Source organism: Rhineura floridana, chromosome 3 (assembly GCF_030035675.1).
Source record: "Rhineura floridana isolate rRhiFlo1 chromosome 3, rRhiFlo1.hap2, whole genome shotgun sequence".
Classification (NCBI taxonomy): Eukaryota; Metazoa; Chordata; class Lepidosauria; order Squamata; family Rhineuridae; genus Rhineura; species Rhineura floridana.
The window spans coordinates 176,837,159-176,854,151 of record NC_084482.1 but is presented as its reverse complement, the minus strand read 5'-3'; the positions used below and the strand labels follow the sequence as shown (position 1 = coordinate 176,854,151).

At 41.5% G+C, this 16,993-nt stretch overlaps 1 protein-coding gene across 3 annotated transcripts in view; it reads left to right on the top strand.

The window, feature by feature from the left end:
- The window catches only part of TAFA1 (TAFA chemokine like family member 1), a 526,286-nt gene that overhangs the window by 453,214 nt on the left and 56,079 nt on the right, over positions 1-16,993 (top strand). For all 3 annotated transcript variants that reach the window (XM_061618676.1, XM_061618675.1, XM_061618677.1), the window contains one exon: positions 6,188-6,328. In XM_061618676.1, the coding sequence (XP_061474660.1) occupies positions 6,188-6,328 (141 nt within the window). The remainder of the gene's footprint in view (positions 1-6,187; positions 6,329-16,993) is intronic.

The window sequence follows — 16,993 nt, the reverse complement described above, 5'->3', positions numbered from 1 at the left end:
AATACTTAATTGATATTCTCATTATTTGCTTCTGAATATCTTCCTGGTCATCAACAAGGATCACTTCTAGATGACCTGTTTATTGAGCATTCATTCTGATTTGTTTGTGGAGAGGTTACATGATGTCACATCAAGCAATTGTTATCCCATGCTTTCCCCATCACTTTCCTTACTGCAAAAAGCCTGGTTGGTTTTGTTTTGTTTTTAAGTGGGTTTGTTGCACAAGAAGCCTAAATCCACTTTAACTGTTCCATCTGAATTCGCTGGTATGCACTTGAATCCTACGCACAAAGCAGCAACAGTCTGGAAGTACCCCGGGAGTCTTACATCTCTTTCTTGGATTACTTTTCTCTGCCCATATAACAGTCAGCCTAGAAGAGTTAATTGCATGAATGTAATTAACATGCACATTAATAGCACCATGGGGAAGCTTGTGCAGCCTCGGGACCATGGGGTGGGGTGGAGCAGGAGGGTGAATGTAATAAACTAGTAAGAGAGCAGCATGAGGCTGAACAGCCATTGGTGGCTTCTACTTAACTCCAAAAGACCAGGAGAATAAAATTGCTTTTACTTACCTGAGGAAGCCCATCTAAGTTTCTGCCTTCCAGGGGAAGGTGAAAGTTCCAGTTGTACCCAATGTAGCGCTACATTAACCTTCCATCAGTGCATGGATTTCTGCTTGCAAAACAGAACATTCTCCCCATCTTCTCCTCTGCACCCTTTAAATCTGTTCTAGGGGTTCCTCCAACCCCCGGAGTAGATTTGGGAACAGTGCAGTCTGTGTTCAAGGGTAGAAGGGAGAGATTCCCATTGCACAAGTGGAAATCCTTGTGCTGATGGCATGCATCAGTTGAATATCTCCCAGAGATCGCTATAGCAGTGATCAGTCACAATGTAAGGGTGACAAATGAAATGAAGAGTAAGGTTTGGGATGAGTTCCATAGGTGCCTATGGAATTGATGCAGTCATGAAAACAATTATTCTAGAAAAAACTATCCTTGATGTTACTGGATTATGGACTAAGTTACACAGAAGTAAAAACTTCTAAGAGGTGAATGTGAATTTGGTTACATTTTTTAAATCCCACCGTTTCTTAAAAGAAATCACGGCAACATGAAGGATCATCTCTTTTTATTGTATTTTTTTTAAAAAAAATAGGTTAAACTGAGTGTGTGTAACTACCATAGTATACTTCATAGCTGAATGGGGATCACAGCCTGGAACCCTGGTCTTAGTGCAACACCCTAACCAATGTACCACACTTTAATACTGTAACAGCTTTCCCCAACATGTAGGAATAGGAGATAAATTTGATTCAGTTCATGCTGAAAGCCAAAGCTATCAAATTCGCACTTTCCAAAACAATATGAAAACCAAAACAGAGCCAGCCTTCAAAATTTGCACTTGTCCAAATTTTGCAATGCAGTTCTCCAACAAAACAATGTTTACAAGAATGCATATATTAGGTAATGAATATATTAGTGAAAATAACACAAAAAATGCACTTAGGAGAAATTGCTTGCAAAAATGTGTACATTACTCAGAACAGCACTGAAGTATTTTCATGAGCATTAAAAAAAATCACAAATTGCTGCAGAAATGTGGAGAACTGAATTTAAAATTGGAAAAATAAGAAACTGGGAGAATCAAAACTGACAGATTCTTCCATCCCTACCAGCATGCTACAGCACCAGTGTCAGGTGTGCAGTGCTGTGGTCTCATCAAGAGCTGCTACAGCAGTTTAGAACAGCCAGGTGAATAGCAGAAATCTGCTCCTTACTATGCTCAGAATGAAGAGCAACAGCAGACTCTTTATATAGGAAGAAGCAGGAGCTATTGGTTCCTCTAATCACCTGACTCCCTTGCTAGAATGTTTTTGACCAGAGGATTCTGCCCGCGAGCTCGAAGGCACTGTACAAACAGATGGTAGTGTCCCTGTATTTGCTTCACCAGGAAGTCTCCTGTCATCAGTGTGACTTCTCCAAATCCATTTGTTCCTCCAGATCCATTTCACACTGTAGCCAAGGAAAGCGGTCACCTTAAATCATGTACAGCAGGATGCAAAAAGGTTGCTTGCCTTTAAATTCCCTCCCAAATGAGCGCATTGCTCTTGTTTCCATCTCAGTTAGGAAGTGTCAGCAGTTCTGTCCTCCCCCTTGACGGGTCTTCCCATTCCTCCTTTTGCCAGAGGCAAGGCTAATTCTAATAGGACGACCTCCCATTTAGAGGCAAAAGCAAACAATTTGTATCCTTGCCAAGTTAACACAAAAGCAGTGGAATACAAAGTACTGAGATAATATACAGCCTTAGGTATTTGAGCTTTGATAATTCCATTGGCAAGATACGACCTTATTTGTTTGTTTGTTTGTTTGTTGACTTTGTCTTTTGGTATTCTAATATTCTCTACTTTATTCTTCTTCTTCCTTTTGGATAAGTATGGTATTATCCTCTGACTTGCCAGATAAATGTGCGGCCAAGATTGCATCAGCTTTCACATCTTTATAATGGACTTTTACCTTGGATGATACATGGCAGAAATGTCCTAGGTCATATACTCCCTAGCCCTTCTTTGGATACATCTTAATGCTGTGCTTTAAATCAGCCTTCACCAACCTGGTGCCCTACAGGTGTTTTAGACTACAATCCCCATCGACATTTTCCATGTGCTCATTGAACTATGTAGGGTATTGCAGGGGGAGGGAGGGAGGTAGCAGCAGCAAGAAGTTCCTTGATAGCAGCAAGAGTGGATTTGCAGTATTGAAAAATAGTTACAGTCAGTTTTGATCTGGTAAGCATTTCTTAACTTGCACTAAGAAGGATGCACAATGGTATAATGAAAATCAATTTAAATAAACTAATCGTCAAAAAACCTTGCAGTTTCAGAACGTACTATAGCCAACAGATACTTCCATCAAACTTTAAAAAGCAAAGAAATTGGGTAGCTATGGTGAATGCACCAGGGGAGTCCAACCCACTTGCTGTGTAGCTTGGAAGAATTTGGTAACATGTGCCTCTGAGCATATGGTGAGTGGTGGCAACACCTGCCATCTCCAAAGATGGAGAATTACATTTTTGTATGTTTGTTGGTATTCTTCTTACTTTGCTTCTTTCCTGTGTTACTATTGTTTCTACAGAGAATCTAATCTGGAAAATTTTATTTCCCTCATTATTCATCCTATAAACTTGTGTCAAAATTATTTTTATTAATTTCAAAGCCTTTTTATTGGTCATTGTCATATGACGGTGAAGACAGCCTTTTCTGTTTCAAATTGGAGGTTATGTTCTATTTCTATTTTGGGTGCATTCACGGTTGAATCTGAAACTGCAGTTTGATGTAAAATCAGACTGATTACAATATGTTGCTAATTAAGCAATGACTCTAGCTGTTGGAAAAAACAAACTTGGCCTACTCAAGATGCATGTTTTCAGCCTGCTATGCTTAAACCACTCCACTTAAGGAAAGGTGGGCATGGTCAATTAAAAACATAGAGCACACCTAGAATTTTGCTAGAATATATTTCACCTCCCATTATTCTATCTTGTGCAAACTGAGACACTCCTCATGTCCTCTGGAGACTATTTTGCAGAATAGTGAGTGCTATTATTCCACAATTGTTTTTGGAATTTTTAGTGTATATTTTGCAAAGTGTTGCTATACTTCACATATTCACAGAAACAGAAGCAAAAGAAAATGATTTACTATAGGAAACTTCACTAAAATTGCAAAGTAAATCAAACATATTTAAAGTGACTATCTGAACTATATCAACTGTATCTTAATATTGTTGCTTCACCCCTGCTAAAACAAGATCAACACAGCACATGTCTTGTTTCTATTTTGGGGGCTGATTGCAGGTATTGCTACCACTCTCCATATGCACAGAGGCACATGTGACTGTGAAAGACCAACCCAAATTGTGTTTGCATTTTGACAAATTTGTAGGGCAGTACAATATCTCAGAGAGGCAGTCAGGTCTCCTGCTCCCCTGATGCATTCATTATAGCTGCTCAGTTTCCACACCAGACCTTTATTTCATTTTATTTATTTACTATTTTATTTATATCCCGCCCTTCCTCCCAGCAAGAGCCCATGGCGGCAAACAAAGTGCCAAAAACACTGGCAATCCACTTTAGACAGTCATGGCTTCTCCCAAAGAATCCTGGGAAGTGTAGTTAGTGAAGGGTGCTGAGAGTTGCTACCAGATGCCCTACTCCCCTCACAGAGCTTCAGTCAAAGTGGCTGACTGTTAAATCACTCTGGCCACTGGAGCTCTGTCAGGAGAATAGCAGTCTCCTCTCAGCACCCTTCACAAACTACACTTCCCAGGATTGTTTGAGGGAAGCCATGACTGTCTAAAAAGGAAAAAAGATCTGGCATGGGAGTGGCCCCCTGATTAGGCAAGCCAAGCAGCTGTGAGTCTGGCTTTTAGAACACTGACAGTTGGTTCTTACTGAGCATGCCCGACGTTATCGTTCAGTTTAATGTAAAATTTCTTAAATTAATTAAAAATCAGCCAGGCATTTTTTTAAAACTTTTGAACTGCAGAAGATGAAGGCCAGAGTATGGGGCAAAGTCAGTAATAGCATTACAGGTACTCAATCAACATGGCTGATTTTTAATTGATTTCAACAAATTATGAGAACTCTGACAGAAAAAAGTCAAAAAGGGGTCTGGGGTTTTCCCCCTCTCTTTTTACACTTTCAGCTCTCAATTCCCTCTGACTGTTTTGTGTATTGCCATGAAAATTTAGAGGGTTGTTAAGCAAGCATTTCTGAGTTAAGGGCTATAGGTTTTGTAAGGTTTTGTTTTGAAATGAGCTCATGGGAAAATCCCCACACAGCCATGAAGCTCACTCGGTGACCTTCGGCCAGTTACTGCCTCTCAGCCTCAGAGGCAGGCAATGGTAAACCCCCTCTGAATACCAGTTACCATGAAAACCCTATTCATAGGGTCTCCATAAGTCGGAATCGACTTGAACACAATAGGCAGATTTTAAATGTGTGGGATTTTGTGGGGGGTGTCTAAGATCACTTTTAATGAGAGGATTCAGTAGGTAGTGGGTTCTTTTCTTTATTCTTATATTTCAGAAGTGGGCAACTTTGGCCATCCAGATGTTGCTGAAGTACAACTCTCATTCCTGCCAATGGTCAGAGATGATGGGAGTTATCGTTCAGCAGCATCGAGACAGCCGAAGGTTCCTCACACTTGTTATATTTCAGTGAGTGGCTGAGATATATTGAAACAAATCCAATGAAAACAGAAGGATTGGGGATGTTTTACTGTTGCTACTATGATTATATTGTTCTTTATTTGATATGGTTTTAATTCTGAAAGGGTGAGGGGGCTAATTAATGAAAAATGGGTATCTGATTTCTTTTTGGCAGTCCGAGTGAGAAGTTCATTTTTATTGCAAAACTAAGTGGCTTTTTGTACATAAGTCATGTTCTCTTAACATTATGCATTGCAAATCAATGATGTGAACAAACACTTTCAAGTGAGCGAATTTGGACTTCTAATCACCCAGCAATTATGCACATTCTGAACTTAAGTCACACAACATTTATAGGCAGCACACTAACCCTGTGACATGCCTAGTTTTCCCGTTCTTCATGTATGAATATGTGGGATTAAAAACTTCTTTCGTGTGCATCGTAAGGCTTTCATGTGAGCACATTGTGCTTTTGACCTTTGGATCCAGTGGTAGTCAGTAGGAGACCAGATCTGCTCTTAAGGGAGAAGAACTGCAAATTTGCTGGGAAGTTGACCACTCAAGTGCAAAGGCATAAGTCATTATTATATGCACTACTGCAGGATAAGGTGCTGCAGGGGACTTGGAGGTGGCAGAGTTCTTTCTCTCCATCTCTTTTTGCATCTCCTCTTGGATCTAGATTTCTGAAGAAATGCATGCCATGAGATGATTGTGCTGAAGAAAGGACAGATGACATTTTAAAATTCCGGCTTTTGTTCACCCCCAAGATAACAGAGCATCCTTCACCAACCTGGTGCTCTCTAGATGTCTCTGTCTGGGGCTGGTGGGAGCTGTAGCCTGAAAGATTGGAGGGCACCAAGTCATTGATGGGTAAAGTAGAGTATTGTGCCTTGGTGTTTGGCTTCTCTTTTCTTTCTTTTTAACTCTCCATACACTCTTTCCTAATTATGGTATCTATATTCTCTCTTTTTTGCCAGAAGGAGGAACATGTGAAGTTATAGCAGCACACAGATGTTGTAATAAGAATAGGATTGAAGAGAGATCACAAACAGTAAAATGCTCCTGTCTGCCTGGGAAAGTGGCTGGGACAACGCGGAACAGACCATCATGTGTTGACGGCAAGTAGCTGGTCCATATGGATATGTGTAAACTCTTACTGTACAGATGTGTTCATCCAAATAGCCTTGAGGAAGTCTGGATAAATGGGCATCTTAATATGGAGCTACCACTACATTAGTTTACTAACATGGTTTACATGTAGAATTGATTGTCACACATCCATGTGGAATTGATCATAAGGAGTTTGAATATAGTAAAGATTGTGAAGAATTTTGCACATCAAAACAGAAATTCTGAGCATGCTTATTTGGTTATCTGTGTGAATAAGCTTGTTTAAAAGCAAGCTGCAAGGATCATAATAAAATTCTATATTAATAATGAGTAACAAGTGTGGCACGTAGGAATCACATTCACAGAACAATCCAAATCCCTCTTTCTCATGGGGGGGGGGAGGAATAAATGGCAGCAGAAAGCCCTGAAATGGGTTTTTCCAAGGATGGGGAGGAGCTGAAGGGCTTGATGCATTGATCATCCTTTCCCTCTCCACTTTGCTCTGTGGCTGATATGAGCAGCAGACATGTGGATACAGTAGTGGTGGTACCAGGTGGAGTTTGGATTGCACTGTTATTCAGAATTTGGTTGGCTCACACATTGCTTCTTCTTTCATTGCTGTTTTTTATTTCTTAAAAGCACACTGCAGAAGCTATTTTACTGCTAGATGCTCTGAAAATGAATGCTAATGAATCTTTGAGAGGGTCATAGCATTTGTACTAGTTTTGTTCATCAGTTCCTGTGAGAGAATGGTGTTCCCGCCTTCGCGGGGGGGGGGTTGCCACCACCCCAATTCTCAGGAGGACTCATGCAGGTTCTAGAAGTTTCTTGACTGAGCCATGTGAGATCGCTTTGCCAATTAGTGAAGGGTTCGAGCAGCAATATATAAGGCTGCTCCACCCTTAACGCTTGCCTTTTTGCCTTGCGGCTCCCTCCCTCCCTCCCTCCCTTGTCAGTATGGGCTCTGCTAGTCGCCAAATGGGGCTGAGTAGGAATTTTTGGGGGGGGATCCTGATTTCAGAATCCCTTTGGTTTTGCCTACTCCGTACTGCTTGGGTTTAATTCAATTGGCCTATCAGGTAGGGTTGTGGTGTGTCTACTTTGGCTGGATGGAATTCGGGCAGGTGAGGTATATTGGGGTTAAAAATTGAGGAGGTTGAGGCATTCTGGTAAAGGGCACTCCCTAGGGAACCATCAGGGCTTAATGTCTGGTGGGGATCTGGGGAGTGTCCTTGTGGGACCGGCTTGCGCATCATGGTGAATGCCTGTACGGAGGAGCCAGGATGCGGAGGTTGGAACCACATACCTGACTCCAATAGCAAGGAGGGAGGATTTCTCCCACATCCTTGACTGGGGAGTTACAGTCTAAGTAGAATTATTTGCCTTCAGAATGGGAGGGAGTATTCCCTCCCATTTAGATTTAGCCTCACCTGCCCAAAGTGTTTTATATTTGATTAATTGGCTGAATTGAATTTGATTTAGTGTGTTATATTTTAATAAATATAACATTATTCCATATTTGTGTCACAAGTCTTCTTTGGTGTGGTGGCAAACCTTGAGTTAAGGATGATGCCAAGGAATAAGGCTGATATTTTTGTTGATTGGTTGACATGGATATGTTTGGAGGAACATTTTAGTGCATCATCATAATCATCATCATAATTCCCACCCTCCACCACTAGGTCCTAGATGGGTTGTCAGGGGAGGAGTGCGAGTAATCCATCTTGGTATGTAGCCAGCAGGTTATTGGCACAGTTTGCTGCCCAGCCATGCTGTCCAGGGTAACCTCTGGGAGTTATCCTCTGGTCCACTCCTGGACCATACTTAGGAGGCCTGGCCCATGGCTTTGATACCGCTGTTGCCAGCTTCCCCATCTCTCCATAGTCTAAGCATTCATTACTTTGCTACGAAGAGAGGACAGTATTTTACTTGCATTCACCATTGGGTTGAGTAATTTAGGATTTTTGCCTTCCTCAAAACAATACGTTTTGAGTGTCATTTAAGTACATCACTCTATATTTCTATCGCAACCTCATTGCAGGCACTGGAGAGAATGGGCTGGATCCTTATCAAGGGTAAATGAGGAGGTCGACTCACTGCTCCCCAGAAAAGGTCTTGGGGTGTCATTTTGTGACCCAACCTCAGCTCATGGGCTGGTGCACCTGCCATTCCAGAACCTTCCCAGCAATGTTATCCTAACATGTCAGCTTGGATGTTAGTATTGGCCAGTAGTCAGACTGCCTAATGATTTGATTTTTGCTCCATGCCACACTAAACTCTGGGAGCTGTAATCAATAATAAGTTGTGGCCATTTGCAACCCATTTCAACTATGTGCAGTTATTGCTGTTCACCATCTCCCCCTCCTGTGTCCTCACTCTATGCTGGTGGCACAAACACTTATTCAAAAGATGCACATAGACACTTTCTGTGTGAGCCAGGGCTTTGAAATATACTACCATGTGAAGTATAGGACTCTGTGCACTTCCCTCTTGGGATCATGGACCTGTCCTTATTATAGTGCAAGAACAACGTAAGACTGCTGTCTTAATCTTGAGAGGCACTGTGGTTCACCATATTCTTTACTCAGCGCATAGTTAAACTATGGAATTTGCTCCCACAAGATGCAGTAATGGCCACCAGCTTGGATGGCTTTAAAAGAAGATTAGACAAATTCATGGAGGACAGGGCTATCAATGGCTACTAGCCATGATGGCTGTGCTCTGCCACCCTAGTCAGAGGCAGCATGTTTCTGAAAACCAGTTGCCGGAAGCCTCAGGAGGGTAGAGTGTTCTTGCACTCGGGTCCTGCTTGCGGGCTTCCCCCAGGCACCTGGTTGGCCACTGTGAGAACAGGAGGCTGGACTAGATGGGCCACTGGCCTGATCCAGCAGGCTCTTCTTATGTTCTTATGTTCTTATCAGTCCTGATCACTGCCTTAATCTAGAAAGGCACTATGGTTTACAGTGCTGATCACTCTTTCAGAGGAGATAAAGTTTGTAAGTGGTTAATGGATTGCAATGCAATCCCGTTCCACACCCAGTACTTACAGGGCCAAACGGGCAAGCTTTGCGGCCCCAGCCGATGCAAGAGCCGCCATGTTGGGGGGTGCATGCACATCGGGCACCAACGCAGCACACATCTGGGGGGGCGGCCAGTGGTACTTAAGCCCACGCCGCCAGCTTCCCGCCCTCCTTTGAATTTGGCGGCACCTGCCTGACCCTCCCTGTGCTGCAGTGTGATTCATTTGGTCGCTATGGGGCTGACTAGGAATTTTTGGCCTGCTTGCCTCAATTCGCCGACAGGTTTCTTTTGCCTACTCCACACTGTGGTTAGCAGGGAAGGGTCAAGGGTTAGCACGGGTGACTGTGGGGATTAATAGGCTGATTGGGGCTGTTCGGCTTTCATATGTCAATGGTCACTTGGGCAAAGAAGTGTGGGAAAAGGTTAAAAGGGAAGGGCAACTAGGTGACCCCTTTAGGCACCTTTGGGAGTGATAGGCAGTCCGGAGGCCTGCAGCTCAGGACTATATGGCCTGGGGGCAGAATACGGGCCGCTTTTGGGGCCAACATGCCTCATCTGCTCGGGGTTTCAGGGCCCCGAGGGGTGGTGATGTGGGTTGGACCCCCTACACATCATCTGGGTGTGGCCTGAGCTGGGGTCTGGCACAGGGCAGCCCCTGGCTCAGGCAGGGTTGAGTTGCCCTATAGCTGCAAGCAGGCTTTGCCTGGCTCATCAGGATCATCCCGCACTTAATTTCCCCTCTGCAGGTTCATTATGCTAATTGGATTCTGTTTAATAAAGTGGCCCATGATTCCACGGTGTCTGTGCTTCATTTCAGCAGTAGGCCGCAATCCTAACCATGTCTCTTTGAGTAGAAAAAGAGGAAGGCCAAACAAGAAATGGATTGATTCCATAAAGGAAGCCAAATACCTGAACTTATAAGATCTGAACAGGGTGGTTTATAACAGATGCTATTGGAGGTCGCTGATTCATAGGGTCGCCATAAGTCAAAATTGACTTGAAGGTACATGACAACAACAAAGTCTGTTTTTATGATGTTTTAAAGTATTTTTAGTGCTTTTGTTTAGTGCTGGGCTCCTACTGGGAGGAAGGGTGGGATATAAAACTAATAATAATAATAAATGTCTATTCAGAAGTAAGTCCTATTGAATTCAATGAAACTTACACCCAGTAAGTAGGATTTAAGGCCCAATTAGTATCACCAAGGTTAGTTGAACTGGCACATTCAGTTTTGACTTGGATTCTGTTTATTTTTGTCATCTAGAAGTAAAGATGATGATGATGATGATTCTTTTTAGAAATTTGACAGTTGTTCATCATGTCAGTTGTCTTTCTTAATATACTTCATTTGCTAACATGGGTATAGAGTAGATTCTGAACTAAAAGTATAATGTTTTTATTCCTTCTTTGGTTCCATTATTAAGACTTTTTTCACGTGAATGAGTGTAAAAAGGACAAATATGTATGTGAGTTAGGGAAAGATCCACACATCACAGAATTTCCCCATGGTGTGCATAGAGTATTCCTTGATTTAGATGATTGGTCAAGGGAGCTCCTGCATGCATAGATCTCCAAGTGTGCACTAAAGCCCTATAGAGCTTTGGATCATCTCCAGTGGATGCATTTCCTGTGGTGTTACCTGTGAAGGTGAATTATTTCTAAGTTGGGAAAATTGCCATATATCCCATGATATGCTAGCAGTCTGTTGCATACTAATGTTCCCTTGTCTCTTGGGAGTTGTCTTGCTTGTCACTGATTAGGGATAGGCTTGTAACTTCTGTTCAGAAGTAAGCATTGTAGCTAAATGTCAATGTGGCCACCAAAGAGTTGAGGAATGTGGGTGCAAGAATTATCCCATTGTGCTACATCTTGCCTCATTTGTGTTGATACTGTAATAATTCAAGTGGCTATATTGGATGAGATTTAATTAATATTTTTGAAAGTCAGCTGCAAACCAGTTCAACTATCTGACTCTGTAAGGAACATCGTGCAAATACTTTACTAACATGAGGAAAGGGGAGGATTCTGTTTGGAAGATCATGCAGTGCTTAATAAGTTTTCTGATATTTAATTACCCAAAATCCAGCCCCTTTATTATTATTTTAAGTATAAGAATTATTGTATAGAGAAACATGAATATTCAATCTTTCAGCCATTTAAATCAATATGGAGGTCCCTTATGATACTGCAACAGTGAGATGGAGACATATTAATTGAATGGCTCTTCTGCCTTTTTAGCTCACATACCACTAAGGGTGAATCCAACTTGGCAAAAGTGGTCTTCTCCTCACGCAGCAAGACTTCCCCTTCCCCTTCCTCTCCTCCTGCACTTCTGCACTCTTTCAAATCTGCCCTGCAGGGTCCCCCTAACCCTCCTGAGCAGATCCTGGTGCATAGGCTGGCTTTGTGAGGAGGAGAGGAAACAGAACTCCCAGTGTGTCAGCAGAAGTCCACTCTGCTCATGTGCGGACACCATTAAATACCAACGCTAAATGTCTTACAAATCATGCCCTGGACTCCCACTGTGAGGAAGGGCGGGATATAAATAAATAAATAGATAATACTGAGATTGAAATCTGTTCCACATTGTCCCCTTTCCCTTTTCTGGACCATACCAGTATTTTACTCTGCTTCTCCCTCCCAAGTAGTGTGATGTAATTATTTGAAAGATCCCTTTTTTGTGTATCATCTTTTGTCACTTGGGTAGCCAAAGTGACACCCAGTTGGAGTAACAGTCAAGATTGGATTAACTGCTGGACTAAGTGCTGTGCAGTATAGGGGACAGAAGAAATTGGGGTCTCTGACCCCTTCTATGTGAGTATACTATCGCTGCATGTTCAGTAATGTCAGAATTAGACATTTAAAACCTAACCATATCATGATTGTCCATTGTCAGGCACATAATAAGCTAAACCAAGGAATCATGTGCGGTGCATGACTGAATAGTTTGGAGGATTCAGCATATGATTTGGGTCTTCACAGGGCTGCTAATATTAGCTCCAGTGACAGTTTAAGAACATAAGAACATAAGAAGAGCCTGCTGGATCAGGCCAGTGGCCCATCTAGTCCAGCATCCTGTTCTCACAGTGGCCAACCAGGTGCCTGGGGGAAGCCCGCAAGCAGGACCCGAGTGCAAGAACACTCTCCCCTCCTGACGCTTCCAGCAACTGGTTTTCAGAAGCATGCTGCCTCTGACTAGGGTGGCAGAGCACAGCCATCATGGCTAGTAGCCATTGATAGCCCTGTCCTCCATGAATTTGTCTAATCTTCTTTTAAAGCCATCCAAGCTGGTGGCCATTACTGCATCTTGTGGGAGCAAATTTCATAGTTTAACTATGCACTGAGTAAAGAAGTACTTCCTTTTGTCTGTCCTGAATCTTCCAACATTCAGCTTCTTTGAATGTCCACGAGTTCTAGTATTATGAGAGAGGGAGAAGAACTTTTCTCTATCCACTTTCTCAATGCCATGCATAATTTTATACACTTCTATCATGTCTCCTCTGACCCGCCTTTTCTCTAAACTAAAAAGCCCCAAATGCTGCAACCTTTCCTCGTAAGGGAGTCGCTCCATCCCCTTGATCATTCTGGTTGCCCTCTTCTGAACCTTTTCCAACTCTATAATATCCTTTTTGAGATGAGGTGACCAGAACTGTACACAGTATTCCAAATGCGGCCGCACCATAGATTTATACAACGGCATTATGATATTGGCTGTTTTATTTTCAATACCTTTCCTAATTATGGCTAGCATGGAATTTGCCTTTTTCACAGCTGCCGCACACTGGGTCGACATTTTCATCGTGCTGTCCACTACAACCCCGAGGTCTCTCTCCTGGTCGGTCACCGCCAGTTCAGACCCCATGAGCGTATATGTGAAATTAAGATTTTTTGCTCCAATATGCATAATTTTACACTTGTTTATATTGAATTGCATTTGCCATTTTTCTGCCCATTCACTCAGTTTGGAGAGGTCTTTTTGGAGCTCTTCGCAATCCCTTTTTGTTTTAACAGCCCTGAACAATTTAGTGTCGTCAGCAAACTTGGCCACTTCACTGCTCACTCCTAATTCTAGGTCATTAATGAACAAGTTGAAAAGTACAGGTCCCAATACCGATCCTTGAGGGACTCCACTTTCTACAGCCCTCCATTGGGAGAACTGTCCATTTATTCCCACTCTCTGCTTTCTGCTTCTTAACCAATTCCTTATCCACAAGAGGACCTCTCCTCTTATTCCATGACTGCTAAGCTTCCTCAGAAGCCTTTGGTGAGGTACCTTGTCGAACGCTTTTTGAAAGTCTAAGTACACTATGTCCACTGGATCACCTCTATTTATATGCTTGTTGACACTCTCAAAGAATTCTAATAGGTTACTGAGACAGGACTTTCCCTTGCAGAAGCCATGCTGGCTCTGCTTCAGCAAGGCTTGTTCTTCTATGTGCTTAGTTAATCTAGCTTTAATAATACTTTCTACCAGTTTTCCAGGGACAGAAGTTAAGCTAACTGGCCTGTAATTTCCGGGATCCCCTCTGGATCCCTTTTTGAAGATTGGCGTTACATTTGCCACTTTCCAGTCCTCAGGCACGGAGGAGGACCCCAGGGACAAGTTACATATTTTAGTTAGCAGATCAGCAATTTCACCTTTGAGTTCTTTGAGAACTCTCGGGTGGATGCCATCCGGGCCCGGTGATTTGTCAGTTTTTATATTGTCCATTAAGCTTAGAACTTCCTCTCTCGTTACCACTATTTGTCTCAGTTCCTCAGAATCCCTTCCTGCAAATGTTAGTTCAGGTTCAGGGATCTGCCCTATATCTTCCACTGTGAAGACAGATGCAAAGAATTCATTTAGCTTCTCTGCAATCTCCTTATCGTTCTTTAGTACACCTTTGACTCCCTTATCATCCAAGGGTCCAATCGTCTCCCTAGATGGTCTCCTGCTTTGAATGTATTTATAGAATTTTTTGTTGTTGGTTTTTATGTTCTTAGCAATGTGCTCCTCAAATTCTTTTTTAGCATCCCTTATTGTCTTGCATTTCTTTTGCCAGAGTTTGTGTTCTTTTTTATTTTCTTCATTCGGACAAGACTTCCATTTTCTGAAGGAAGACTTTTTGCCTCTAAGAGCTTCCTTGACTTTGCTCGTTAACCATGCTGGCATCTTCTTGGCCCTGGCGGTACCTTTTCTGATCTGTGGTATGCACTCCAGTTGAGCTTCTAATATAGTGTTTTTAAACAACTTCGAAGCATTTTCGAGTGATGTGACCCTCTGGACTTTGTTTTTCAGCTTTCTTTTTACCAATCCCCTCATTTTTGTGAAGTTTCCTCTTTTGAAGTCAAATGTGACCGTGTTGGATTTTCTTGGCAATTGGCCAGTTACATGTATGTTTAATTTAATAGCACTGTGGGCTTCCGGGAAGGGTGACTTAGCCTGTGCCTGCTTTTGAGACGGGCTCCTGCCTCAAAAGAAGCTTATTCAGATATATCAGTCAGTTTTTTCTTTTTTTTTTTGACTGATTAAACTTCTCCCGGGTAGGGAGAAACGAAGAGATTAACCTCAAAGCCTATTTTTGTTGGGACGACCAGATCTCATTAATTTATGGGACGAGGTCCAGCCGACGAAGGTGGGACGGATTTTCAACAGCAAGCTCTATCTGTTAAAGCGAACGTTCATCTTATCTTCTAAGAGAGAACGCACTAACAGGCAAGCACCCTTCTTTCTATATTTTTCTTTTACTTGACTTAAATTGTTGCTGTTTAAAAGAGATTTGCCAGATTGATCGGTTTTTGACATCTCACTGGGGAGCCGTAACTTCTCTCTGCTACGCACTAATTAATAGCTTATCTCTGTTTTTGTTGCAAAAAGCTGTCCTGGATTTGCATTCTAAAGATATACACAGAAGAGGGATTTCTATTCCAGATTTTTATTTTGAAAAATATTATACTGTTTTGAGACTACTCTCTTTTTGGTCTATTTTATTTTGACGAATCTGTTTCTTGACGATTGCCATTAATTGTTTCGATCCTGGGAACTGCATTTTGTTTACTTAACTATTGGAGAGATAAGGCTGTCTGCTCTGTTTATACTGTGATGTCACCAAGTTTGGAGTATTAACCCAATTGTTGCTGAAATAAGAAGTGGTTTTCCTATATTTTTCTTTTAAAATGGCAATTAAGAAAGTGGCTGAGAATCTGGAAATAACTATGTTTCAGAAAATAATGGATGAGATTGAGATAATGAAAATTGAATTGAGTAAAATGAAGCAGGAGATTAAAGATATAAGGGTCCCTGTGAGAGAGGTGACCCTGGAAGGGGTCCCTGTGAGAGAGGAGACCCCGGGGATTGGAACAGGGGTCCCTGTGAGAGAGGAGACCCTGGAGACTGGAATAGGGGTCCCTGTGAGAGAGGAGATCCCGGAGATTGGAACAAACGTGGAACAGGAACAAGATTTGGAGTCTATGGACTTTAGAAATAAAATCTATTGTTTGGAACTCAATGTTATCTCTGAAGAAATTAATGAAGATTCTAGAGATAAAGTTATCAATGGCATGGATTATCTTTTGGACTGGAATGATGTGATGGAGCCCAATATAGAGAAAATCTATGGAATTAACTGCAGCCATGTGACAATGGAAAAACTTTTAAGAGATGACCCAGTGTATTTTGAAAAAAAGAACAGAGATATGATTTTACAGCAGTATTTCAGCAACCTATTCAGAATGGATGGCAAGAAAATATTTGGGATAGAGGTAATTCCCATCAGACTCTTACTATATGACTATGGCTTTGACAGCAAGATTATTATGGAATACTGATAATGGAAGATTGGACACTGAAATTACTGGACTTAACAGGACTATTGAAGATGGAAGATGGAATTAATATGGATAATGGAATAATGGCTATTGAAATTATTGGACCTAACAGATTTTGATGAGATGGATTAATTGAAATGTTTATTTTGACTATGGTTATGACAATAAGATTATCATAATTAGTAATGAGATGGATTAATCGATATGCTTATCTGGAAAAAAAAATTGATAGATATATTTCTTAAAGAATTGAAACCTCTCTTTGACTTTTTGTGGAAAGAATAAAGTAATGTTTATGAGATTTGATGATTAAGTAAGATAACTACTGGAGGAAAGTGATTTTATAATATGACTTAAGAGACAGGATTGTTATATATTATAGACTTATAACTGATTTGATCTTTGACAAATGGGAAGTCAATATTTTACTTTTTATTTTTTATTTTTGTTTTTTTTTTTCTTTTTTTCTTTTTGTTTAACTATTTTTGATTTTGTTTTTTGTCTTTGAATGTTTTATGATTTTGTTTTGTATGTTTTATGAAAATCTGAATAAAAATTATTGAAAAAAAAAAAAAATTTAATAGCACTGTGGTCACTGCTCCCAATCGGTTCAACAACACTTACATCTCGCACCAGGTCCCGGTCCCCACTGAGGATTAAGTCCAGGGTTGCCGTATGCTTTCTACATACAAGGAAAAGTTCTGGTTAGCCTTTGTGGTTTGTAAATCCATCATAGTTAGAATGGTCTCTGGTGTCCTTTCCAAGATGGCATACAGCATACATGCTGCACATAGATTTCCTACAATTCCCTAGAGTAGTGCACCATCATACCCTAATAGATGTTA